At 51.2% G+C, this 26,708-nt stretch overlaps 1 protein-coding gene across 1 annotated transcript in view; it reads right to left on the bottom strand.

Moving 5' to 3' along the window:
• LTBP2 (latent transforming growth factor beta binding protein 2) overlaps positions 1–26,708 on the bottom strand; it is a 72,317-nt gene that overhangs the window by 37,159 nt on the left and 8,450 nt on the right. The window contains exons 2-4 of the mRNA XM_075712855.1: positions 26,264–26,334; positions 20,189–20,432; positions 1,268–1,449 (exon numbers count right to left, since the gene is read on the bottom strand). Coding sequence (XP_075568970.1) covers positions 1,268–1,449; positions 20,189–20,432; positions 26,264–26,334 — 497 coding nt within the window. The remainder of the gene's footprint in view (positions 1–1,267; positions 1,450–20,188; positions 20,433–26,263; positions 26,335–26,708) is intronic.

Genomic DNA, 26,708 nt, shown 5'->3' on the forward strand with positions numbered 1-26,708 from the left:
GGAAACAGCATCTCCAGGACAGAGGGCTGGTAATGTGCAGCTCAAGCTCCAAAGCATTCCCAGAGCAAGGAGGGGTCTGTGTCTCTCCCCAGGGCAGTGTCTCTTCTTGCCCCTTGCTCACTCCAGCCTGTCCTCTGCTCCAACATCAGTAAGGGTTTGTCAACACATGAAAAATGGCCAGCAGCATGCTCTGCCTGCCCCTTTCTAGCGGCATAACTCCCTGTGAGGGGACACACATGCACTAACTCCGGTATAAAGAGTTTTTTTCTGCTTTAGACTCTTTCTCAAGCCATGTCAGTAGCTGGGAGACTGGCTGCCCTTAAACCACTGGAATACTTCCCGCATGAACAGCCATGCTGGTAGCCATCAAAGAGAGCATCAGAGCTTGAGAAAACCAATGTCTCCCTGTAAGCATCCCCTGACATCCTCCAGTTACCTGCGGACCCCTCCTGGTCTCTCACCACCGTCACATTAGATACGGAGGGAAATGGCACTCAGAGCTCTTGGGGGCTTGCGGAAAATGGACAACAGGCAGAACTACTGTGTAACCATGATCCAGCAGGCTCAATACCATAGCCATCCATCTCTGCTCGGCAAGAGAGCTGTTTCTGCGGGTGCCTCCTTTGGTGTGCTCACCCCCGACTCTCCCTATTTCAATCCCCACTTTCAGATTACAGCTTCAGTCAGGCTCATGGCCCTAATGATAAGGGCTGAGGTGCCACATGGTGCCTCCTTGGGGAAGCACGGTTTCAGGGGGAGCCAAGCTGCAGAAGACAACTTGCATCTGTCCTAGCTGGGGAGCTGCTGAGGCTCTGCCTCAGCAACCGCACGTCCCAGCAGCCTGGCCTGATCCCTGCTCATGTCAGAAGGCACCAAGGGGGCAGCCAAAGCTGGTTGCACAATCTGACCTCAAGGGCTGCTCAGACTGAGGAGGAAGTTGGGAGACACCATTCCTACAGACTGAGGCAATTGCCCTTCAGGGCAGCAGTCCTGGGGTGATGTTCAACACCTCTGTGAGGCATCTGTCACATCCCCCTGGCTCCTCTCCCTGCTGTCAGCATTTTGCTCCCCTGATATATCCTTCTTTGGTAGGGACTCTTTCTTCACCAAGCCCAGCAATGCCCATGCTGGCCTTCCCTTTCCATCCCACCCAAGAAGCACATTCCTGGGAGTCCAGGGTTTCTTGGGGATCTCCAGTCACACCATTACTATTCCCCAGGACACCCCAACAAGAAGCCCCAAAAGAGTGCAGCCCTGGAGGCCTTACCCCTTGCAGACAAGGTGTGCTCCTGGGAAACCACGTGTGGCCCAGAGCTGCTCTGCTCATGTCCGTTCCCATTGGGGAGTGCATTAGAGGTGAGTTGGCCATTGCTGGCTGGGTAGCGTCGGACAGTCCGTGATGGCCCTGTGTGCTGGGGGGAGACAGGAGAGCCAATTCTGCTCTGAGTCCTGTGGAAGAGAAAAATGAACCGATACTCCTCACAAGTAACTGTGCTGACCCACAGTGCCTGTCCACCAGGATGCCCTGCAGCAACCTTCACTGCCCAGCTGCCTGAGCCACCACGTGAACACAGAGCTCAGCCTGCCTCAGCAGCGTCCCACTCCTCACCTGCTTTCAGTCATCACGATGGCACCATTTCACTCTAGGGACTGTGCCCCACACCCTGAGGCTGGCAGGGCAATAGTCCTCACCAAGACACCCTCCCTGTACCATCACATCAGGCTGCCCCACCACAGGGACGCCCTGGCTGCCTTGCAGCACCTCTGTCTGCCCATCACGCTCAAGGGCTGCTCCTTGCCCCACCACATCCCTCCCCCAGAAAACACAAGGAGCTCCAAATCAGTTCATTCTTACAGTGGGAGCTTTCTCAGGACCTGTCTTCCCAGCCCCAAACGAGCACTGAAAAAACAGCAAGGCAGCCAGAAGAGAAGCCAGGCCAAGCAAATAAACAAAACTTGGCCCACGAGAGTCACAAACAAGAGAATATGACCAAGAACTCACTCTGGTAAGTGCAGTTACAACTTCTTGCAGTAATTGCATTTATGGCTTTTGGTGTTTTCTGGGGACTAAGCATGGAGCAACCAGCTCACAAGGTCACACTTCTTACACTTTGCAATAAAGCCATGTAGACCACTAGGCAGAGCTCTTTGCATTTGACCGACATAACAGCACATCTTGCTCTACTGCACTTGCTCCCATTCCTTTTTACTGACTGGCAGCACTAAGCCTCCAAGTGGTTGCTCTGTGCTTACCACCAAATGTCTCCCTCACTCTCACCTGCACCACCTGCAAGGAAAAAGGCTTTAGTACCAACCAAAATAGGTTGGCTGCCCATAGGCCCCTTGAATTTCTTTTAAAGTTCACGCCTTGGATTCCTCTGCAATCGAACTTAAGCACCAACAGGTCTTCTGCATACCCTGTCCGACACCTCCATCTCTGACCAAATGGCTGGGGCAAACTAGCTCTGTCCCACCAAAGTGCCCAGAGAGGTCCATCCCACTTTATGGTTGTCACCATCCCACTTTATGGTTGTCACCATTTTCCCTGTCACAGTCGGCACAGGGGAGGTGTTTCTAAACCCAACAGGACTGGATGATCCAACGAGAGTTGGCTGCCAGCAGCTCTCGCTCACTGACATTTCTGGCTTAGATAGCTTGGAATAATACTAAGATTTGGGGAGATGGAAAGGGAGCTAATGCTGCGCTGGTATTCAAATAGGTCAAGTGCGATACACAAGGTAGCTGTCAGCCAGCAAGCCCAAAATCAGCCTTGAACAATGGAATGGAAAAAGGTGACGAACAGGTCAATTAATTGGGAACTAAAGGAAAGGAATATAGAATTGAGGTCAAGTCAATGGGGTCTATGGAGAACCACTCTTGTCAAAGGAGTCCATTTTCATAATTTGCTAGAATTACATACATGCACACCGACAGGCTGAGAGCCCATGCTATTCTGATAAAAAAATAAACAGGGCAATACGATGTCAATCAGGCACATGTGAAACAAATAACAAACTGGCTGTGTGACAGAACACAAGAAGCAGTTGTCGCTGGGGAGGGAATTAGATGGGTTCCAGGGTGATCAGTACGAGGCCTGGCACAGTTCAAGGATTTCATCTGGAAATAAATATTTTTATTTCGAAATAAACATACGATCAACATTGATAATGTGTGCTGCTGACACAAAAATTTGCAGTGTGGTGTATCGTGATGAGAATAGAGCAATCACACAGAGCAGTTTGGATCACTGTGGAGGGCAAACCCATCCAAGCAATATGGGATTTTAATAGAGCCAAATGCAGAATTACACTTCTAGGAAGAAGGAATGCAGGCAGCAGCTGCAGATAGAAGGAGATGATCCTGGAAACCAGCAATTCTGAAAAGATTTCAGGGGTAATGACAAGCAATTAAATATGAACTGTCAGTTCAATGCCCTGACACTGGGGCAGTGAAACACTGCAGGAACAGGGAGGTATTTTTTCCTCCCCATACATCCTCATCACAGCAGGGAGTATGTATGCTAAAATATCACATCTAGTTCTGATGTGAAATATGTCACATATTCTAAGGGATGTTGAAAAACTGAAGAGGATACAAGAAAAAACATGACAGAAGTAATTTGAGGGCTGGTGAAAATGCCTTTCCGTAAGAAACCTGAAGTATTCAATCTCTTCAATTTAGCAAAAAGAAGATGAAGATGTGCTCTGATTACAGGGCACACGTTTCTCCACCGGAACAAAACGCCAGGTGTAAAGAGCCTTGTAATCTAACCAAGAAAGGCAAACCATGAAACAACATCTGCAAATCGAAGCCAAATGATTCCCTACTAGAAATCACGCTCACACGCAGCAGTATAGCTGTTTGCCTTCTGCAAAAAACGCCACAGTAGTGGATTCCCCAACTCCCAATTCACTTCAGGAGAGGAAAGTGTGCTGCTAGTAGATGAGATATCACTGGAACGGCACAAATATAACTAAATAAAGATGCATAATCGGTGCTGTCCTGGAGGTGATTTTAGATTATCTGCTGATCTATTGACCATTTCTGGCCTTGAGCTGTAGGAATCCAAGAATGAACGGTTTTATCCCAGAGACAGAAGTCCCCGGTCTAGATACTCATTACCTAATTGTTTCTAAAGCCGGAAAACCTTGAAAATGAGTGGCTGAGCTGCTGGGAGGAGGCATGAACAGGGGTCCTGAGAAGCAGCAGCGCTGCTGGGCAGACACCCAGCTTTGCAGGCTGAAGGTTCATATGCTGTTTGGAGTGGAGTCTGGCTACAGGTCATTCAGGGATGGAGACAGAGCAAGTGGGATTGGTCGAAGAGCACAGATGGATAACAAAGCTATTATTGCTGATAAAAATATTTGTTGTCCTGTTAAAATCAAGATCTAAACTGAGATGAGGACAGCAAACAGTGCTTGTTCTTCAATAATCAGCAAGGCTAACCAGAATAATTGCAGAGAAGTGAACTCTGCATTTCAGAAATTTCAGTCCTACCTCAGTCCCTACCAGCCTCTTTCAGAAGCTCTCCTGAGCTTCTGCAGAGTACCACCTACCCCTGATGGCCACGGGGGCCAGGCATGACCTGCATGACATTTCTGAGCTAATAATCCAGCCCTGCTGCCAGCAAAGGAACTTCTGGTGCCTGCTACCTACTGCTTTGTTACCTAGTATGCTACTGCTGGTTTTGTTAGTGACAAAGGAGAAGTTGTGTGGAGCTCTAGGGAGACTAGGTGAGAGCTACCAAGCCCTGGAAGCTCAGGCACATTTGTTCTCTGATCTCTGCTGAGAGACCCCAAGCATAGTCCTATGGGCGAATGTGGCTGGGGTTCCAAGGTCTTTTACTGCATAGATGGAAGCACCCCAAGGAAAAGAGGTGAGAGTTCCCCAGCCTAGCAGCGCTGACTGTCCTAGTGCTGGTCACTTGAGTGCAACTTCAGCCCTGAGTTTTGAAGAATCGCTGGGTGAAGGTGACCGGTGGCATAAGACAGGGAAATATCAGCTCTTGTGCTTGAAAATACTCACTCCATATCTATCCTTGAGGAAGGGAGCATGCTACATGCAAGTAGCAGGGCTTGGCTGGGCACTACCCATTGCCTGCCTGAAGGAATTCCACCCCCTGGCTTTACGGACAGCTCCTGTCATTCCCAGGATCATCTGATTTTGTTAAAAAAAAAAAAAACCAAACCAAAAAAACCAACATACGAAGGGCTTTAAATAAAGTAATCATTAGCATTTCAGTTACAATGAAAAGTGGATTATATGCGCTTACTGTGAGGGGCGGTGCCAACTTCACAAAGGAAAAATGGAGGAGGAACATTACTTCATGGCTTGCAACACTTGAGGAAAAGCCATCCTACTGGGATCCTGTTGGCAAAGCATTCCAGTGTGTGTCACAGAAGGGGGAGGCAGATTTGCTTTGAATTAATTTGTTTATTTGGTTCTATTCTAGGCAGATGAGCTCTGGGATTTGTAGACTTGAGTTGAGTAACACCATCCTACCCCGGGCCACAGAAATCAATGGCAAAGGGCGTCTTTCCATCTCAGTTTGTCAGTCTCAATCCATCCCCAAGTCACGCCAAGCGGCTGGCTCATGGTCAGGGAATTCAAAACAGAGTTTCTCCCCTCCAAATCTTCAGAGTTAGTCCATGCTGGGCAGACAGGGACTGGCTTGCTTGAAAGATCTCAGGGAATGGACCTGAGCTCATCAAATCAGTACAGACCTGGCTAGAAGGCATTAGCAACCCCTAACTATCTGGTGGATCTTAATATCTATATGGCTGGAGCTTGTCCACTTCCCAGGGATCTGCATTGCCATAAGTTCTCTCCTGGGTGTGGCTGTCCTAAGGGTAAGAGTGAGGATGGAAACAGATGGGGCAGCTCCAGATCAGCAAAGTGGGCAGCTTGCGCTACCACTTTCCATGCATCCACCTGCTCAGGTTGAGAGGTTGAGACCTCAAGGACTACATTCTGGGAGATTTAAAGTCCCAGGGCTTCACATTCATTCAGTCTTACAGCCTCCCTCCGTGCAGTATTACTCACTTCCACTCTTCCAGCCAGGCACGTGGCCAGCACAGATCTCTACAAAGAGGCAGTGGTCTCTTCCTTTATAGGCGACCGCCTGCCAAGCAGCTGGTTTCCCTGCTCTTCATCCGTCACAGCTGCTGACAGCTTTCTCGGTGTCAGGCACAGCCTGTGGGGCAGAAACAGCATGCAGACTCCTGGGACACCTCTCCTTCTGGGATGTCCTGGGGCACCCACCTCTGCGGTGGCTGGCTAACAGCAGCAGCGGTCCAGGGGAAACACGGGCCAAAGAGGGAAGGTAGAGGGAGCCAGCATTCTCCTTCCAGGAGCATGGATGTGCATGCTCCTGCTGATCTCTAACAGGCTGACAGCTGAAAGGTCACTGGCTGAGAGACCTCAATCACCAGCACGTGGGAAGTTTCACTCCTATAGGTATTAGGTGCTAATCAAATAAAAATTAAAAGAGATTCATTATGGGAGGGACCTGTGCAGACAGAGTGACCTGCATCTACAACAGTTCAAAACTGCCCAGCCAGTACTTGTAGCTGCCCTCTTCTGAGGTGTGGGTCAAGAACCTGGATTCCCCATAAGTCCCTGAGGACACATGCCAGAAGTCAGGAGAACCAAGGGAGAGCTGGTCCCTTACATTCTAGTGCTACACATCCCTACGGGATCCAAATGATACCTGTATGACTTCCAGCAAGGGAACTGCACACCTACCATGGCACCTTCGTCTGTGTATAAACACTTTATTTTTAACTAGGTTTTGTTGCCGGTTACACTCTGCTCTGTATTTACTTCAGAGACAGCAGGCTAGAGAAGGTGCAAAACTGTTGTACTCCCTGGATACGATGGCTCTCCTGCCCAGTCCCAGAAGAACCTGCAAGGTGCCTGTTCCCTGCCCAGAGGAGGTGAGTGGTATCTCTCACCCTGCTGAGGACAGCAAGCAGAAGACCAGGCTGGCAGGCTCATGGCAACCACACAGATGGACATGAGGACTGCTGTTTTCTGAATCAACCACAGGCTTTTTTAAAAGCCTGCAATTTCAAGACCAGGTACACAGGATCACAATAACCAAGTCTAAATCACCGAGACCACAGGGTCCAGAAAACAATACTGTTTTTCTAACCTACTGTATATAGAAAGCATTTTTCAAATCTCCGATCACTTTTGATGATCATGGTTCTCTGGGTAAGCAAAAGCCACAGTGAATCCAGGTGGGTATATAGCTGTGGCTTCTCTTAGTGACCTAAGGCCAGGCATCCTCCTTGGGGCTGGAGGCAAAGGTGGCAAACTCTTCAAAGCACTTCCCTCTCCCCAGCAGCAACACCTCAGTCTTTCCTGGATTTAGCTTCTATCGGCTGCTCTTCATCCAACTGTTGACTTTGGCCAGATCGCTAGCGAGCTGGGAAATGGTGTTTTTTGCGTTCGCGTAAAGAAAATGCAGAGCCAAGTGCCACAGGAGTATTACTGGTTTTTCATCCAGCCTGCCTCGCCCTCTCCCCAGCCAAAGCCTGACTGACCATAGCAGGGTGGATGGCCTGAAGCACTGTGGAGAGAGTGAACCCTGGACAGTGCGGTCAGCAGGGAGGGGTGCTAACTCCAGACAAAGCAAGGGCTGGCCAGATGAGGATTGGAAAGTCACTCTTCCAGCTGGAAACACATGTGCACCCTGCTGAGCATCAGGGAGAGATGATGGAGACCATGGAGACCATAGAGACCGAAGGAGCAATTCCCAGGAGGGCAACAACAGAGTGGGACAGCACTGGCAAAACCAAAACTTAAGATGAGACCCTCAGAGAAGCAGCCATCTTCCCAGAGTCCAGGAACCCCCATCCCAGGGTCCGAGCTCAACAAGCTCCATCTCTCCAACTACAACCAGCCTGCTGCCTGGGATGAGACTGCTGCCTCCAGCCACCCGGAGGGGCAGCGTGCTGGAGCAGGGTCCCATGGAGGGGAGCTGCTGCACAACTGGGAAGTCCACCCCAGCTCCTCCAGCCTGCAGCCTGCACACACTGCTCCAAGGCGAGAAGGCTCAGCCAGGACGGGGGCTGACTCATGCTCAGTGCCTGATAACCTGCCAGGGCAACAAGCAGGTTCTCCCCTGGTTTTTAAACGCCGAACAATATACTCGGTGTCTGTCTTGTCCGTCCGCCTGTCCCTTTGGCTAGATGCCCTCCCTGCTTGGGGCCACAGGGACCAAAATCAGTGATTCACTTCCCCCTTTGTAATGCTCAGCAGTTGCTGATTTTCCACTAAAGCATCGCAGAAGAATGGGCAGCCTCAACACCACTGTCTGTGTCTACAGGGGGAGAGAGAGACAGCCAGCCTTGGAAAGCAGCAAATTGACCGCAGACCAGAAACTTCCCCTTTCTTGGACTCCGAACAGGTTCCTCAGCAGGCAGACGGGATTCATGGCTCAGGCTCCAGGCCCCGGAGCACAGGGGAGGCATTGCTTAGAGAGCACTCAAGTTTATTATCAATTAGCTCACAAACATGCTGACAAGGAAGACAGCTCTGTTAGGACTCAGGGAGGAGGGGGGAAACCACACCATACAAGGCACCTGACTTCGAGCCCACCCACATTATGTCCATAAATCCTGGCTCAGTTTACTATCCCCATGAGCAGCAGAGATAGTTCTGAAACCTACCTGCTTCAGCCTTCCCACTGTCCATCCTGTGGCAGCCTTCAGCCCTGGTAAATGAGGGAGACACTGAAGCCCGAAGCCCCCTGCTCCCCAGGGTTTGCTGGAAGGCAAAGGAAGTTCTCCTGGCCAGGAGAAGCAGCCACCAGCCTCCCCCAGGCAGGAGACCTTCCCAGCTGAGACAAGCAGGACCTGTGTACCATGAAGGCCACAGGAATGACCATCCGGGTGCCTTTGTGCCCGATTCACAGTCACCTGCAGCCAGATCTCGTGCCAGATGGCACACCCGACACAGACACCCAGACTGTCACAGGGACATCAAGGCAAGTGGCAACCCTATTGCTTACCACAACAGATCTCAGCTGCCAAGGTTTCTCCTCACATGTTCACCTGCTACCTCATAGTGTCACAGGCACAGCTCACACACAGTAAGGTCATCAGGCAAGCAGGGAGTCATCCAAATCCACACTCCCCTGCGAGACCTCGAGAGCTCCTGTGGGCAGAGGTGTCACTGACAACACCCTTTGCTTTGGGCACAAAGAGCACTGCCAAAGCAGGGCTGCACAGGCAGAACAAGGGTCAGGGTCCCTGCCCCACACACACACTCAATGCTGCTGGCACATGCCCAGGAGTCGCGTCAGTCCAGCACCCAGATGCCACCACTATCCCTCACCATGGCTAGCAAGAGGCTGTCGCAGAGTCCGCATGGCTCTCGTTTTGGTATCTCTCCTGCGCCATCTTGCAGTAGCAATTCCAGATCCCTGCTCCGCTTGACATATGCGCCGGTGGCTGGCCAAGATTTCTCTGGATCTCTCACTACAAACTGCAGCAACAGATGTGCAAGACCATGGGACAGCAAAGGCACCAGGTGTCTGCCCCATGCCACCAAGCTCAGTCCCTCCACCACCACCACGCTGGCATCTTCCTTCCTCTGGCCCCCAAAGCAGTGTCAGTGCTGTAGGGCCACCTGAGCTGGCTCCCAGCCCGCCATGTAGTGCATGAGAACAAAGAGGGAGAAGGAGATGTGCTGTGAACGCTATTTTTATCTGCTCAGGAGTTGCCAGACACGTTAAGTGAATCTCTGTAAGCACACAGACAGCAAACAGGTTCTCTTTAACCAGTCTCTGGGGGTCTAATTTGCTCTTTAGCCAAAGTGGCTGCTCACATGTCTCCGCACAGCTCTCTGCTGACATTAAATGCCCTTCCCTTGCCACACGTGCCACCTGCCACTCTGTGAGTGCTCTTCTTTGCTCTTGTGTATTAGGGAGTGAGCAACTGACTCCCTGGAAGCAGTCCAGCTCTCCAAGCATGGGAACAGCACCTGCCTGGCACAGCGAGGCTGCAGAAACATACCCTGCACAAGGGCACGGCACTGGGCTATCACCAGGAGCAGCAGATCATGCTCCTGGTTGCATCCATGACTTTAGTGCTGACCCATGAAGTGGCCAGAACCATGATTTCCAAATGCCAAGTGTGATGAAGAGCTGTTTGCAACCTGCCTGTCTCCAGAGCTGAAGTGCGGGCCAATGCCTCCCAGAAAAATCAAAATGCAGCTTGCAACCGCTCTGAGCTTCAAGTGGAGCCAGCAGAGGAACCAGGCCAGGTTACTCGATTACAAATGCCACATCTGGGCCAAACCTTGCACGCTCCGTAGACTAAACCAGGGATTTAGAGGGAGAGGGAAGCCAGGCGAGCTACCATCCCTCTGGCAGAGCTGCCCAGGCTGGCCTGCGGCATGTGCAAGCGGCAGGCAAGACGGGCGGCTGTGCAGCCCTCCTCTTCCCAGCTCGGCCACACACTCCTTTGGGACGAAGCAGTGAGAAAGCTGCTCTAGTTGGCTCCGCTGCCTGCAAGAAGGGGCTGGTGTTCAGCAGTACAATCAATGGGCATGGCACTGCTGCCAGACGCAGTTGCACAGCCGCTCTCATGCCTTGGTGAGAAGAGACCTATCCAGAGGTGTCCTAACAAGTGCCATCACATGAAGGTCTCCATCAGTGCCACCATCTTACTGCAGACATCACCCCACGGCCACAGCTTTTGCACCATTACAAAACTGGGTGTAAGATGCTGGCACAGTTGGAGAGCTGGGTTGTCCGCCATGCAACGTGACCATTCCAGAGGGTTCAGCCACCACCACTGGCCATGACAGTGCCTCCATTGCCCCTCTCCTCCTCCCTGTGTCCCCCAGTACAGCGAGCAGCAGGGTCCTGCCTGGCAGGGGAAGGACCTGTATTTAGGGCAGAGGCATGCAAGAGATGAGGACAACATATCAACCTGCCCTTGTGCCCACAAGCATACCAAGATCCCCAGCCCAAAGGGCCCTCTGTCTCCACAAGACACAACAGCTGCAAGTTGAGGACCCAGCCCCCGTCTAATGAAACCTGCTGCAGAGGCGTTTGCCAGAGAAAAGCTCATCGCTGGCCGTGGGGAGGTCACTTGTCTCCCCCGTATAGCAGGGAGAAAACAAGCACTCTTGAGTTTCATTTCCATCTTGTTGACTAGCAACACTCACCCCCTCCACCAGGCTGCCAACTTCAAAGCCCTGAGAAAACACTTTAGCCTATTCATCCTTGCGCCCACACACACCCTGGGGAGTGGGGGGAGCCAGCTGCCTGCTCCCCACTTTACACAGGACACGGAGAGGGTGGGCAAAGCCTCTCTCCGCCCAGGCATGCGAGCGGGGTGAAGAGCTTGTGGCTGCACACACACACAGAGGGCATGAGAGCAACAGGGTGGAGAGGAGATGTGTATAGTCCTCTTATCTGGAGAAGGGGAGGCTCTTCATCTACAGCAGCCGGTGTTGGGAAGTCTCCCACTCACCCTGGGAACACTGGATCTAAGACATGTTTTAATCTAAAATAATGGTTGAACACCTGGCAGGACATCTGGCGTTTGGATCTACTAGCTTGATGTAGTTAGGTCTCCTCACATCTCTCCATCCCCTGCCACACACAGGATTCCCTCACCTGCAGCACTCCAGCCGTGAAGCTGTGTTGGGATGTGACACTTTGCTGCCCACTCTCAAAGTCTCAGCCCTGACAGGGATCGGGGAACGAGCATCCCAGTGATTTTATTCTGTACTGTTCTGCATTGGCTCCATCCCTCCAGTTGCTCAGTAGCCAGAAGACTAGAGCCTGGCTGGGGACCAGGAGCGCTCCTGGCCATGTACGCATGATGCCTGGTGGCAAAGCCAGTGCTTCCAGGGATACTGTGACCACAAATCTGCTCTCACACCTCTCCCATGTGGCCTTCGATATCCACACCAAGGACCAGCAGGGAGGAGCAGGTCTCATGGCATCCCTGGTGGGAACGGCTCCGGAGCAGGCAGAATGGCTGCGCCTGCCTTGGCAGTGCCTGGGCTCCAGCTCCTCAGCAGAGCAGCTCCAAAGCAATGGAGAAGGCAGAGCTCCAGTGTCGTTATCAACCTGTCATTACATCCCTGGAAGAGTTTGGCACTTTGCTGTTGTAGAAAGCTTCATAGCTGAAAAAATAACACAGCCACCCTGCCAAGGCTACAGGCAACCTAATACACCCTGTCTGCCCACTCCAGATAGCCTCAGCCTCTGAGTATGCTCCCCATCCTCCAAGGCCAGCGTTTGGCTCAGTTTTGCAGATGTGGGTCTGTTAACCATTCCCCTCGGCTCCCTCCCTCCTTTTGTAGTTCTCAGAATTCCTTCCAATTTGTCAAGATCTTTTCTGGCAATGAAGAATACCTTGACTCAGTGCAGGACCCCAGGGTGCACAGGAAAAAAGTCCATGCAACTTGGGTCTTTTGCCTCCAAAGTCCTAAGCACTGCTGGTCTCTCGTATGCAGCCACACTGCATTACTCTCTGCTGCCTAATTTGCTGTTCACTCCTACTCTGCAAAATCTCAGCCTCTCCTTCTTCCAGATTTCTTCCTCCCATGGAGGATTTTTTTCCTTCAGTTGTAACAGATAATATTTTTTCAGCCTGAATCTCTTCTTAGTTCCTGCCTATATGTTTAGTTTCTGCATGTCCCTGAAGAGAGCCTCCATGCAAGTGAGACAAAAATGGGTTGGTGCGGAGAGCTGGGTACCAATCCCATCTAGCACCAGGCACTCAGGGCAGCACTTCTCAGGGTGCTTCTGAAGAAAGGAGAGGAGAACAAGCATATTTTATATAGAGACCTCTACATCTCCATTTCAGCAACAACTTATACCAAATCAGCTTCAATTCATCCCTTGTGTCCTGCCAGGACTTGGTGATTTATGGAAAACACTCAAAACCAAAGAGAACAGCTTTGATTTTGCTTAAGTACCAGCTTAAACCAAATAAGGCAGCAGACGATCAGGTATGAGAAACTGCAGCATAATCCATATGCGCAAGGGAGCTGAAAGCAAGCTGGACAACAATCCTAATTCAGGCATTAGGGAAAAACTCTCCAGCATTTGATCATGCGGCCTTAGCGCTCTTCTAACATCTTTCTTTTCTACACAACTGCTATATAAATTGTATTGTCATAAATGTCCCAAATGATAAATGTATAGTATATAAAATAGGCTATAAACTGGATTTTCTGTACTACCTCACCTACCACATGTACAATGCATTTGCCCTGCACCCTGCTCTCCTGCATGTAGTCTCAGACTAAGCTGACAGTAGCAGCATTTTTCTTCCAGTTAGAAGGAAAAGTGCATTTGAACGTTTTCTCCCAAAGCCTAGAGGCTGAATTAAGCTATAGGAATGGCTCCCAAGGAGGTGCAGAAGAACCAGGCCTAATGTAAAGACCATATTTGGAGTTTAAAAGAAGCCTGAAAAGCCAGCTATCCTCCTGCTGCTCTGAAGCATATGCAACCCCCTAGAAAGTAAATACATAAAACACATAAACCAGAATGGTGCTGACAGCTTTAAAACACTAGAAAGCAGAGCAACTGTATCTGGTGCCACACTAGAGAAGGTATGTCATGTACTTTAAAAATAGAAGTATTTTTATATAAGAAAAATGACATTTACGCTCCTCTTGGGTAGCTTGAGTTTTTCCTTTAGGCTTCCCAGCCAGCTTGCCAAGGGCTTTCAACTATGTCAAAGCAGGAGAGGGGCCGAGATCTGGAGCTTATGGAGATTGGATTGCCCTGAGTGGAATCTCTTTTCACATATTCTCACATGCACTGACACTGGCTTTTTAGTTTCAATTTTTTAACAAGGTTTCAGATATCTACTAAAGTTGGCTCTGGATCATGGAACGTAAATGCCTGGCCACCTTGTGAAAACTATATTGCCAAAGGAAAGCACCTTAGAAAGATGCAATTAGGGCTTATCTGCACTGGGAAAATATGCATAAACATGCTGCAGTGGCAGAAGGCAAGGTTGGCACCAGTGTTTTACCCCAGGAATTCAAGGTCATACGCTATGGATCTCCGGGGCTGGTCCCATCCCAAGCAAAGTAGGAAACCTGCCACAGCCCATGCCATGGGAATGCACTTACACAGAAGGGCTTCTCAGCCAGGGTCAGCTTTTATTTTCTCTGCTATTTGGGCATTAATAAACTGTAACCCTCGGAAGTATAAAGTAAGTGACAGTCATAAGTGAGCAGAAGAGTAGGAGGTGTGATCAGTAGGTGTGTGGCTAGTACAGACCTCCTCCTAGCACTATAAATATTGTGGACAAACAGTCCTGGACACCCAAGCAGCAATCCAAGTAAGGCAGTAAGAAAGCTCCCCTTTTCCTTATAAACATGGAAAGTTCAAAGCTGGCAAGACAGGAGACTCCAGATCCTGCTTCAACAATTAAGACAAATCTGTCTCTGTTTGGACCAGCACCTTTAAAAAGCAAGTGATCTTGCCATGAACTTTGATTTTATCTGCTAGTCTTCAATGACAACAAGCTAATCAAGCTGATTTTGCCAAGCCACAGTTCCCAATATCATGTTTCGAGTGGCCACCCCAGGGTGCAGAGCTTTATGTCCACCCACGGGCTCCGCTCTCCTCTGCCAAGGACCATGCTAGACATTTGACTGCCACCAGAATGGGAGCTGGTTTCAGCCAATTTGCAAAAGGGGGGAAATATACTTTCTTCATCCAGCAACCTCCACCACACACCCAAGATCCTGCCTTCTGCTCGCTCCCTGTTGTTGTCATCCTTCGCTTCCAGGAGAGAGAATAGAGATTTTGGCAGACCCTCCCTGCTGGCATCAGGTTCCCAGTGTCCTCAGGCCAGGAGCGCTTGCCACAACTCCTCAAGGGCTGCATATAGCCCTTCCTCTCCTGAGGAAGGGAGGAGATGTCTCCTCCAGGGTGCTGGAGAGGAGGCTCTGAGATCAGGAGTCAGTGGGGTGGGCATGTCACAACTCAGCCGTCTCCCTTTTCCATCCTGAAAACACCAGGCAACTCCCAGCAACTGCCTTGCCTAAACAGAGCCCTCTCAGAGGAAGCTCCCTGCCCTCAAGAGCTTAGCCGCATTAAGCTGTCTGCACAGTGTCTCAGTGTCTCACCTTATACCACAGCTATGTCCTCTTCCCTTGCCGGGGTTGCTGGGAAAATGCTTTGCAGATCCCAGTCATCTCTTCTTTGCTGTGAAGAGGAAGGATGCCTTGCTTTCCAGGCAGCCCTTGTCCAGCACTCACATCCCACCTGGGCAGCACGGCTCTCTTGTGTAGATGCTGGTTACAGATTTATGCCTGGCGCTCCCGCAGGAGGGACCTTCTCAGGTGGCAGCGGCCAGACCCTCCTCACACACTGCCCGCAGTCAGACACAGCTGGCCATCCATCCTGATGGTGAGGGGCAGGGGCGCGAGCCCTTTCCACTCCCTTCTAAATAAACACGGATTCTGCTGATACTCCAGCCTTAGGAAAACAAAGCTGTTTCCATTTAGCTCAGCTTCTGGGCTGAGGTGCAGCTCCACCCGCACAATCATCCGTCGGGGCTTTGCTTCTCCGGGCAGAGATTCAGGCTGAGATCAAGAAGAGGGAGTATTTGCAGCTAGTCCATGCCGGGAGGGCCTCTAACACCCCCAGGATTTTGCTCTCCAGAGCACTACTTGTTCCAAGCAGCACAGTGTCAGGGCCTCCCAGCTTCTGCAGCAGCTAATAAGTCCCCACAGGCTCCCTGGAATGGCCAGCTCTAAACCTCCACTGAGCCATGGCCTGCTGAAGGGACTTGGGAAGTGGTACTCATTGCTCAGCCTGTATTTTCAGGGATGAAAGCTTGAGCATCACCAGCTCTGGTGTCAGCAAAGTAAACCCAGAGCTGCCCTTCTCCTAGCCATGTCTTCCCCTGGGCAAGTGCTGAGCTCAGATAAGGCTGGGTACATCTTCTTCTTTAGTCCCAGGAAGAAGGGATAACATGCACTGTATGGGCAAGCCAAGGATGCAGTGATTCTTCCCCAGTACCCTGCTGATGGCTATGTGTAGCGTGGCAGCACTGACACCTGTGCTTAGCACAATACTCGGGCTGATGTCCACGTCCCCATCTTCCCAGGACTGCCAGCATGCCCAGAAATGGATCTCAGCTACACTGGGAATGCCCACAGATTCATTTGCTAACCTTCACATCTGCCAGGTGCAAATATAAACCAACCAGTACAACCAGTTGCGTATGACTGGTACGACCCTGTTGGTCAAGGAGCTGGTACTTCTCACCAAGGCTGAGGGCAGAAGACTGCTAGTAATTTATCTCCTGTACAGAAGACTGATAGTAATTTATCTCCTGCTGTCACAGCCATGCTTCCTGGGCTCTCCTGGCAGGGAAGCCGCAGAAGGCATCACTGCTTCTGCTTCCAGGCATGAACCCTGGAGAGCCTGAGCACATCTGTCAGGGCCATGAAAACAGGCAGCTGCTTCATCATGCTTTTCACCAAGGCTTTATAGGCTCCTCCAGACTCCCAAAGACTTCCTACCTCCACAGCAGGCTACTCTCCGCAGTGAAGTGGCAGTTGTCATAAGCAGCAAGTCCAACTAGCTGAGGGTAAAAAAAATCATTTTAAAGCAGCCCCACCACTCAGGCAAGTGGGGACTATTTTGGTCTAGGCAGTTCCTGAATAACCTAGGAGGCTGCTCTCCTAACGCTCTCTGAAGACTCACTTCAGAGCACACTGAAATCAAAATCAACACCATCTCTGCTTAGCGAGCAGGTCTCTGGGGAGGATTCACGGGTTTTTTTGCATGCTTATAAGGCAACTAATACAGCATTGTTCTAGTGCATGACTTCAGAGCTTCTGATTGCTACCTCCGTACAAACAAACACAAATAAAGCCAATATACACACAAATAAACTAAAGAAGAAAGCAAATTCACTCATGTGAGGGATGATGTCTTGTCCTGGCAGAGCAAGATGAGGCTTAGAGGTCTATAAGCTCCCACTCTTGCACAACTCCTCCCTGTTAGCAATGCGAATGTGCAGAGAGGCTGGGGACTAGTTGGTTGTCCTGGATCTCACAGTCTTCTCACAACCACTGACCTGGAACCACCAGCATCCTCTGTCCACTGACAAACCCAAGAGCTTCTTCTACCTCTTCCTTATCAACAAATCAGACGAGCAAGCCAGCTGATGTGGGAGTATGGTGGGCTCACTAGAAAAGTCAGCATCCCACCAGCACAACCCATCCTTATCCAGGAGGAGACCAATGACTGGAAAACCCAAGCTGTTCCTCTCAGACTTGACAGTGAACTGAACTCCAGTGAAGCTGACCCTGAGTTTGCAGTGCCTAAGAACCAATCTTCATACTTGCAAATATGAGCAAGATCTACCCAGTTCTGTGAAGGCCAATATGCTTCTTGCTTTTGCTGCAGCAGCCCAATTGTATGGAGAAAGCCTGGCGCAGAAGCACAGAAATTACTTTAGAAATTACACAGAAATAGATTATGTTGTAACTGCAAGAAGCAGACACCAAGTTCAGACAAGTCTGAGAGCATGGTTTCATGAGACAAATGACCAACCTAATAAGTGGCTTCCACCAAAAGGGTGCTAGCCTTGCAATCCTGTCCAATCCCTCTGGTCCTCATATAATCATTCAATAAGTCAATTTAGCCCACTGAAGTGGCAGAAAATTGTCCCTAATTTTGCTGTGTTAGTTTTTTGTTGAGCCAACTTACCCAGGGGCCAGATGAGCACCAACACCAGTACAAGGGAAGCAGTGGGAGGCCACAGCCAGGTGCAACAGCAGCAGGAGCGAGCCTTTGGCTGCAGACTCTCATTCTTACAGGCTCCACAGCTAGCCCAGAAATCGGCAGGCTAAAGGGGACACTCAAAAATATTTGGGAAACAACCCATCTAACTGCAGCAAGACATTTAGGTCATGCCAGTTGTCTGCCATGTTATATGGTCCACAGACAAAACCCAAACAACTGAATTGTACGGGAAGATGCCCAGGAGCTGAAGTGAGGTGTTTCAATGCAGACCAATGCCAGGGTGCAGGCAGCCCCACACCTGCCTGCACAGCACCGCTACGCATCGCCCAGGCAGGAAAGGCACAGCACAGAACGGCTCCAGAAGGCAGTCAGTGGTGGCCATGTCCCGGGGTCCTACCTGTGGCCGTCGCAAAGGACAAATGTCAAATACTCGTGCCAAATCTTGTGGGATAAGGCGACGTCCTATGGCCTCCGTGGGGAGGGAATTAGGAAAGGCACAGCATGGTCCTTAATGGAGTCCTGTTTCCTTGGGACAGCGCCAGAGGATTTAAGGTACGGCAGGCAGCTGGGCATTCAGCAATCCCAGCTCAGCAATCGCTAGACGCTCTGTCTGACTGTGTGGACAGGAATGCTCTGCCAGTGCCTGCACAGCCCCCCGTCCTCTGCGCAGAGCCTGAGGTCATGTTCCTTACTGGGAAAGCCTTCAACAGGTGCTGTATCTCCAAGGGCACTGCTCTCCCTCCCCTCCAGTCCTTGCACACACAGCGGTGGCACGGAGGGGTAGGAGGAGGTCATCACTGGGAGGAAACTTGTCAGCAATGACCAGGATTGCAGGCACGTGTGAGGGCTGCATGCTCACTCGGGCACCGAGCCTCTCTTGGAGCAGCGATGACAGGGGCTTGGCCACCTCTCCCTGCCAGCATCACCTCTGCCTTGCCTGAATTTGGTTCCCATCAGATAGTCTTTCATTTAGGCACCAAGGTATGCTGGCTTCAGTGAACTACTTCATGTCAGTCAATTCCTTGTCAGTCATTTGAGCCCCTCCAAAACTGTAGATGGCCGAGAGTAAGTGTCTAGAAATGTCTCCAGCCCATGCATTGCCTCTGCTTCAGAAGAGACAGAAAGGCAACAGCTACTCTAAGTGCAACAAACACTTAAATACAACCTCCAGAAATACAGAAAAACAAAGGCTGACCTGCCCTCTCCTTGGACAGCTCTAAGTGACACTGACAGAGAAAGTCAAAACAGCTCAGAGAAGAAAAGGAGAAACTGAAGTTACCTCCTGGTTAGGCACCTCTAATTTGCTGTAATGTCTTCTTGACTACGACTGAGGGACTTCTGCTGGAAGCTACGTGCAAATTCTCTGCTGTGGTGGCTACCAACAAAACCAGTCATTCTGGCCCAGCAACTGGGTGAGCAGCAGCAGGAACATCATGGGCCTTTAGGGGTGGTGCAGTCTAACACTTTGCTCCAGTGTCCCTGGACTCTTACAGAAAAGTGGAGGCGATTGTTTAAAAAAACCAAACATGTGGGTTGTTGTATAGCAAGCAGGCACCATTCCCACCTCTCCACCCCCACCGAGCTGCCAGCACTGCAGAGGTGCTTGTCAGGGAAAGGCACCTTTCCTGCCTTTACTGCCTCCTTCAGCAGAAAACCCACAGCTCCAGAGGGACTTCTCAAAACACAAAGTGTGGAGGAGTTGCAGCTTGGGTAGAAGAGCACCTCAGCACTGACCTGAGGCAAGTGGGCTGAAGCCGTAAGCTCTTCCTCACCCAAAAGGACCAGACAATGCCACAGCTGTCATTCTGAGCTTAACACACTCCTCACAGAGTCTCTCCTACACGGACCTCTGTGAGCTCCAACAGCTGCATCTTTGCTTCCATACCCAATATACAGGTGCTTGCCTGGGTACCAAAATGACCCACACCACAGCAGGGTGACACAAAAATATGGAACAAATGGCTCAGGAACAGCTAGAGTCTGCCAGGAGACATCTCAGAGTATCACCACTTTGCTCGTACCAGCATTTAATAGCACACCTCATATCTATGTGCCCTCCCACGGATACTACCTAGACATATTGCTCTAAGCACATCCTCTTGGGAAAGGGAATTAAGCCCCACTCCTCCGTCCACCCTGCTGCTACCACTAACGCTGCTCATCAACCGGACAAGGGCAAACTGCTGAGCTTCACGGTCCTCCTAGCCTGTCCCATTCCTGTGTGCGCCTGGGGACCGTGACATAGTGCTGGGGCCAAACCAAGTCCCTTGGAGGGACAGCAGGGCCTGAACCCCTTCCATCAGCTCCCACAACCCGGGCAGGAGCCCCACCGGGAGCCGAGCTGCCCGGTCTCACGACACAGAGGCCGTGGCCCGACCGAACGTGGCCTGTGGGTTTGGGGGAGCATCCTGCTGGGAACCCGGTTTGACTTACACAGCCGGGACGTGCCGCGGGATGGGCGCCTGAGCCCCTCGCAGGGAGGCATCCCGCCCTGCCGTGCTGGTCCTCCTCCGGAGGGAGCTTGCGGGGGGCTGAAAGGCGGCGGCAGCACCGGGCGGGTAGTATTCCTGCTCGGGAACAACTTCTTCGCACCGGGAGCCCTGGAAGCCTGAGCGACAGGTACAGACCTGGGGACGGCTGCAGGAGCCCTTGTTCTGGCACGGTGGGTCACAGACAGCTGGGGAGACACAGAAAGGTGGTTAGTGGACACAGGGCTCCCAGCAGCGTGCTCAGCCCCACAGAGGTGGCACCCAGCTGGGGCAGCACAACCGGGGCGGCCCCATCTCTTCTCTGCAGGCAGGTGGCCTGCAAAGTCTCAGTGTTACTGCTGCTGTGGGTCCCTAATGCAAGGTCACTGCTATCAGAGACTTGTTTCTGTTCCCACTTTTTCTCACTGGTCTCTGCAGAGCTCTTCTCCAGCAATACTCACTTCAGAAAGCTCAGAAATGAGCAGCATGGTCTGCAGAGAGCACACAGCCTCCAGCACTGCCCATAGTTCTCTGAGGAGGAGTAGGACCTCAGTCCCAGAGCAAGGGGAGGCAACGATTGCCAGATGAGGAGACAGATGACCATGCACTATCACAACCTCTTGGGAGTAGTCTGCATGTTACCTTCCTGCTTCAGTCCATTTTAGGGTCTGATTTGCATAGTCTCCCCGGCTGTCCCCTCCAGATCTTTCCAGCTCTCCCTCCGCAACCAATTTTGGAGTCACTGCACTCAAATTCCTCTGCAGCTACGGGGACTTTCAGTTAATTAACTTCATGCCCAAATCACCCTATGAGTCTCTGTGTGTTCCTAATTACAGCACATCACCTTCAGTTTGCACCCCAGGAGGAAAGTGCTATTAATTATATGCTGGACCCTAACACTTCCCAAGTCAGCAGATGCCAAATTGGGTTTCTAGCCCAGCCAGCAAGAGCCAGAAAACCACAGCTTGCACAGGTGGGACCGGGCTTGTTGTTCTGAGCAAGAATAATTGAAAAGGCACTGGAAAAAAGTGTCCTCTTTCAAAGAAGGAAAGGGCCAGCTGGCTGAAGGGTAATGAAGACTCATCAGACAACACAAGGTGGACATTAACCTCCAGCCACATGGGAACCCTGTGGATGGGTTGAAACATGCAGCCACCGCTGCTGCTGAGGGTCCCTTCCTCCAGCCTGCCCCAGGGAGGCTGCAGGAGCATGTGACATCCCACCACCTTCACACGCAGCTGCTGGGGTTTCATAAGCACATCCCTCCCTCTCTGGCTGTGCTCTCCATCCCCATGAGATCCAAGCACGCCTGCGAGAAATGCTGCTTCTGGGCAGCAAACATACAGAGACCTCTGGCCTCGTGTGCTATCCACACGTCATCCCGCTGTTGCCAAGTGAGGGAAGTCCTTGTACAGGCTCTGAGGTCCTTTCACAGCAGCATAGCCCCCACAACCCTTCCCTCACCCCAAAACTGGACTGACATCAGCTTTTCCTAACTAGATCAGGGATATGTTGGCTGGAATCCTTCATTTGACCTTTATTACCATGTTAACACTCAGGAAGAGAGGAAGATCTCAAGGAAAGGGAGAACCCAAGTCACGTAGGGCTGTATAGGTTAAAGCCAGAGGTTTTGATGAAATCTCCCACTAAAATAAATCAGCCACCACTGCAGACTCTGGAACAGAGACAGGGTCCTAGTCAGGCAGGAATTAACCGTCTCTGGGAAGTCTGGCACTCCAAAAGTTGATGTAATTTATAATATAAAACTCAGCTGTGATTTAAATAGGCTGCCAGTCCCTAGCGTTATCTCCCAACAAATGCCTGTTTTAACAAACGCCACCAGACCAGGAAGCCTGCCATTGAAAACAACCGCTTCACGTGCTGAAATACTGCAGAGCCGCGACGCCAGGACCTGGGATCACAGTGGTTCTCACAACCTCTCCCACTAACAAAGTTCATAGTCATGTTAGACTGTGTCCTTCAGCAGGAAAGCAGCGATAAGCGACCAGGCACTCTAAAAAGCTCTAAGGCAGCTGATACAGAGAAGAGGAAGAAGGGAATGGGATTAGTCTTCTGGTCTTTTCATGCAGGATGGGTGGGCAGCTGCCCTAGCTGAAATATTCCAGCTCTAGGGTTAATCCCCTTCCCGGCTGCCTGCAGACTCAGGAAGAACTTGAAAGAGCTTTAAAAAGTCACTGGTTTTCACTCAGTCCAGCTATGCAATGTAGGAAGAGCAAATCATTCAGCAGAAGCACTGCCAATGCCAAGTGTGTAAAATCATGAGTCAGGCCCCCAAAACCGCAACATTGACAGAAGAAACAAGACGGTTAAAAATATATATATATATATTTGGAATCTTTCTCTTTGCTTTCTGGTTTCTGAGCCCAGGAGTTACTCTGAGATGCCTCTCTGCAGCTCTGGGGGCTATAAACAGTTTCTGTTAAGATGACAGCCACTCATTTCTTCTCACTGTAGTCTCATGTAATCACCTGCTCCAGGAGCTGGGTCTTTAGGGAAAGCAAAAAGAGTAATCTCAAAACTCTTAATAAAAGGATGAGATTTGGAGCACTGCTGAAGTATCATTAGTAGCAATGCTAGTTTGTTCAAGAGCATCTAGCAGTGCCCTCACAGATGAAGTCTGGTGCTGTCTGGTCTTCAGTGCATGAGGTAAGTTCTCCCTGCAAGGTCACACTGCAGGGATGACTGCGGCATGACTCTGACCATCCACCTAGGCCAGGCAGGCAGGACCATCAGAGGGGAAGGTCACCAAGACCAACCTCCCATTGCTTTGCAGGCACACCTGGTCCAGGACTGAGCCACGACATTGCAAGGTGACATTCAGTTACTGCTCTGCACGTGTTCTAGGTCTAGGAGAGTGGTGTAGATCTTCACTGTAAGCAGCTCCTGCTCAGTCCCATTTAAAAGTGGGGGAACCTGTCCACCCAGCTAGGCATCCACAGGAAAACTGGGAATATGCTGAAGGACTTGTACCACTCGGGTGATTTAGTCCACTTTCTCATGGAAAAGTTTGCTTATTGATGCAGACCAATATGTAATCTCAGTTCTAACTTAAAACTCTGACTGTGTTAGCAAAGGCAGAAGGGACGAACAATTTAACACAAGTGAGAGAAATCTGTGCAGGCTGACAGGCAAGGAGATCAACATCAATGCAGGAATAACAGAGAGGGAAAACAGAACTTCAATGAAAACCAGTCTGGGCTAAAAAAACCCTACAGTCACTGTACAGAAGAGAGACAAAAGGAGAGAGCATGTGAATGTCATCTCCATGTTGCAGATGTGGAAAAGCCCCAGGTGCTAATGCAACTGTCTGAAGACACACTGTGAGACCACAGCAGAGACAGCAACTCATCCTGGAATCCCTGTGCCTTCACCCAGTATCTTAACCACAAGACCATCTGTACGAGATTAGAAAGTGCATGAATTTATTTAGTCCTTCCCAACACGCTGATTAAAACTGTTTCTTTCAAGCTTTAAAATATCCATGTCAGGAAAAAAGCTCACCCTGCATTACCAGCCCAGCCCAGCCCTGGCTGCTATCTTGGGAAGCAGCAGAGAACCATAGTAAATAATGCTGATGGCAGTGGAGGTTGGTGAACTAACGTTGGGAGGCCGAGCAAGAGGATTCCCCTGCACTGAAGCAGAGGGGAGGGATGATGGGCTAATAGGCAGCAGCTAAATTATTGACAAGTGCACACTGCAGCCCCTGAAATAGGGGCAGTGTGAGAGAGCTCCTGGCCAGCTTGTGCGTACAGGTTTCTTCTCCACCGAACCCAGGACGTAAAGCCCTGAGCCTCACCCCAGGATGAAGTTAAACAGGCAGGAGGTTGCATGAACTCCTCGGGCTCAAGTTCAGATGTAGCTCATTATCCCTAACGTCCCCTCCCGTGGGAAGACCTCTGGAGCCCCACAGGATGCCTGTATGCAGTTCAGTGTGGTGACCCGGCAGCGTGTAGGTAGAAAGCAAGCCCATTGCAAGCGGGTGAGATCTTCCTCCTAAACTCCCTTAGCTCACTTCCACTTTCCCAGGAAACATCGGTGTCCTGAAGAGAGAGATTTCTCTTTTTCATCTTCCCAGTCATTGACTCTCTGAAAACTCCCCAAGTCCTCACTCCACTTTGGTCCTCAAAGCTGGAACAAACCTAAAGGCTAGAGAAACCTGCTCACAGCTTGAGTTCATCATATGCAGAGGTGCTGCAAGAGGAAAGTCCCTGGAAAAGCATGGGTGGAGAAGGAAAAAATCACCATGCTTGGTAGATGATAGGGAGTAGACGAAGGCAACGATTTGGCCTATCCTATCTCCTGCACCCAGGCGCAGACCCATCAAAAACAAGGTCCTGCCCACGACCCGAATGCCAGCTTCTTCCCTGCTTCATCATGCTAAGAGGTTCCCTCTGGCTGCATTTCTAACTTCCCTGATATGCCCCATATCAAAGATCACAGGATCAGACGTTAAACAGTATTACAGTGCAGAAACTAACTGGGACGGGCTGTCCAGCTTGCCTTGGCAGCCTTAAAAACAGCCGAACGTCCCCGGCAGCTTGAACTCCAGCAGAAAAGCCTGGTGAGGGAGGTAGCTGGGAACGAAATTATGTTTACACATCACTGGTCTCCACCTACGACCTGCCTAAGATTTACCATCCCCGGTGGGGGGACATTGTCAGGCCTGATCATGTTGACAGTGTCCTTTTAATGAATCCTTGGGAACAAGCGCCCAGCACCTGAGCAATCGCTAGACAGCCTGCGTGGCTGCGAGCCCAGTTCTACTGCTCCTATGAAAATCCCTAATGAGAGAAAGATGCTGCCATCGCTGGCCCCGTGCTCTGTTTACAGACACTGTCTGGCAGCACAGCACGGTCTCTACCGTTTGGCTTCTGTCGGCGGAGGGGAGAGGGAGGAGGGAGGTGAGTCAGCCCTTGGCCCCTTGCTCCCAAACAGCGGATCGCTAATGCAATTATCTCAGCGCGGCCGAAGCGCCGTGAGATCCCGCGGCAAACAAAGCTGAGCCTCTTTCCCCGCTAAACATCTGGGCAGCTGCTGCCACTCGAGTGAAGGCAGATGCTCTCGGCTATTCTGGGCAGGGCGTTCCCATCCAGAAAGCCTGCCTGGTGCCTGTGTGCTCTCTGAGCTGCCCAGGCACTGCGGGCAGCCCCTCGCCTCCCTGGGACCGGGCAGGTGCACGGGGCAGGCAGTCCCCTGGGAAAGCCCACGGGTGGGCTGGGTGGTGTAATCCTGTTTAGGACAGGGATCACGGCAGGGGCTGGGCTGTGGTTGCGGAGCTGTTGGGGATGGAGACAACAGTGCAGCTGCCTCTGGCGTGCATCGCACTGGTGCCTGCCCAAACCCCTTCCCGTCCAGTGCTGTGTCGGGGAGCCCAAAATGATCTCAGCCCGAGATAAGAGCCCTTATTAAACCCTCTGTGCGCAGGCAGGAGGGCCCTGGCCGGGCAGTTTCCGCACTGCAGGAGCGCCCTGCAGCTGCCCCGCCATTCTACACATCCCCCTCGCTGCACCATGCTCCAGCCCCACCCGTCCCAGCCATTGTGCCAGCTCCATTAATTGCTTTCCTTAATAGCACTCAGATAATTTGCAGCCCTGGTTTCCCCCTCAGCATCAGCAACGCTTGCCAACGTGAGCACCGCCCCGGTCTACCGGTTCCCACCTGCTGGGACTTTCACAGACCTGCCTTTTACTCTAAGCAGATCAATGAGAGCCCAGGGCTCAAAACTCACCCGTAAATGTGCCATTGAAATACCCTGCCCTAACAAGACCCGCTCGGGATGGACACTAATAATGATAATAAGGCCATAATTATTCAGCACGCTCAGACTTTGCCAGCAGGCAGTGAGAGCTGACCCACAGCCTGGCAGCCCCTGGGGAGGCTGTGGGGCTGCCTCCAAGGACCCCGCAGTCCATCTCCTACCCTGGCACAGCACAGGGGACATGTCGGGGTCACAGCAGTACTCAAGTGCTTTTTAGGGGTGCATTGCAAGACCTGTGCTGGCTGGGACTGTCATACTCACGTTTGATGCAGTGGTTTGTGCTGGGAGCCGTGGTCCATCCTGGGCAACACTGTCTGCCGCAGACATTTGGCCTAAGCAGAAAGACAAAGCAGCGCGGTTAGGAGAAGGGAAGCCGAGGTCTCTCTGCAGCCAGCACCTCTGAGTCACCCGTAAAATTATTTCCTGCAGCATCTGATATTTCCTTCCAGATGGACCAGCAGCTGAGATCAAAACCAATGGGACAAGGGCTGAGTTGTTTAAGTGCTTGGAAAAGAAACCCCCAAGGGCTATGTGAATGCTGCAGTGTGAGCGATCCCTCAGGGAGTATCTCCCTTTTGAACTGGCATTATGCTGGGTTCCTGGCATAGTGCTCAGAGGAACCATTTTCCTCATGAGAGCAACTGGAGGCCAGTGGCCTGTGATCATTAAAGATCTCGTGGCACTTCATGATATCGGGGTGTAAATA

Source organism: Pelecanus crispus, chromosome 6 (genome assembly GCF_030463565.1).
Source record: "Pelecanus crispus isolate bPelCri1 chromosome 6, bPelCri1.pri, whole genome shotgun sequence".
Classification (NCBI taxonomy): Eukaryota; Metazoa; Chordata; class Aves; order Pelecaniformes; family Pelecanidae; genus Pelecanus; species Pelecanus crispus.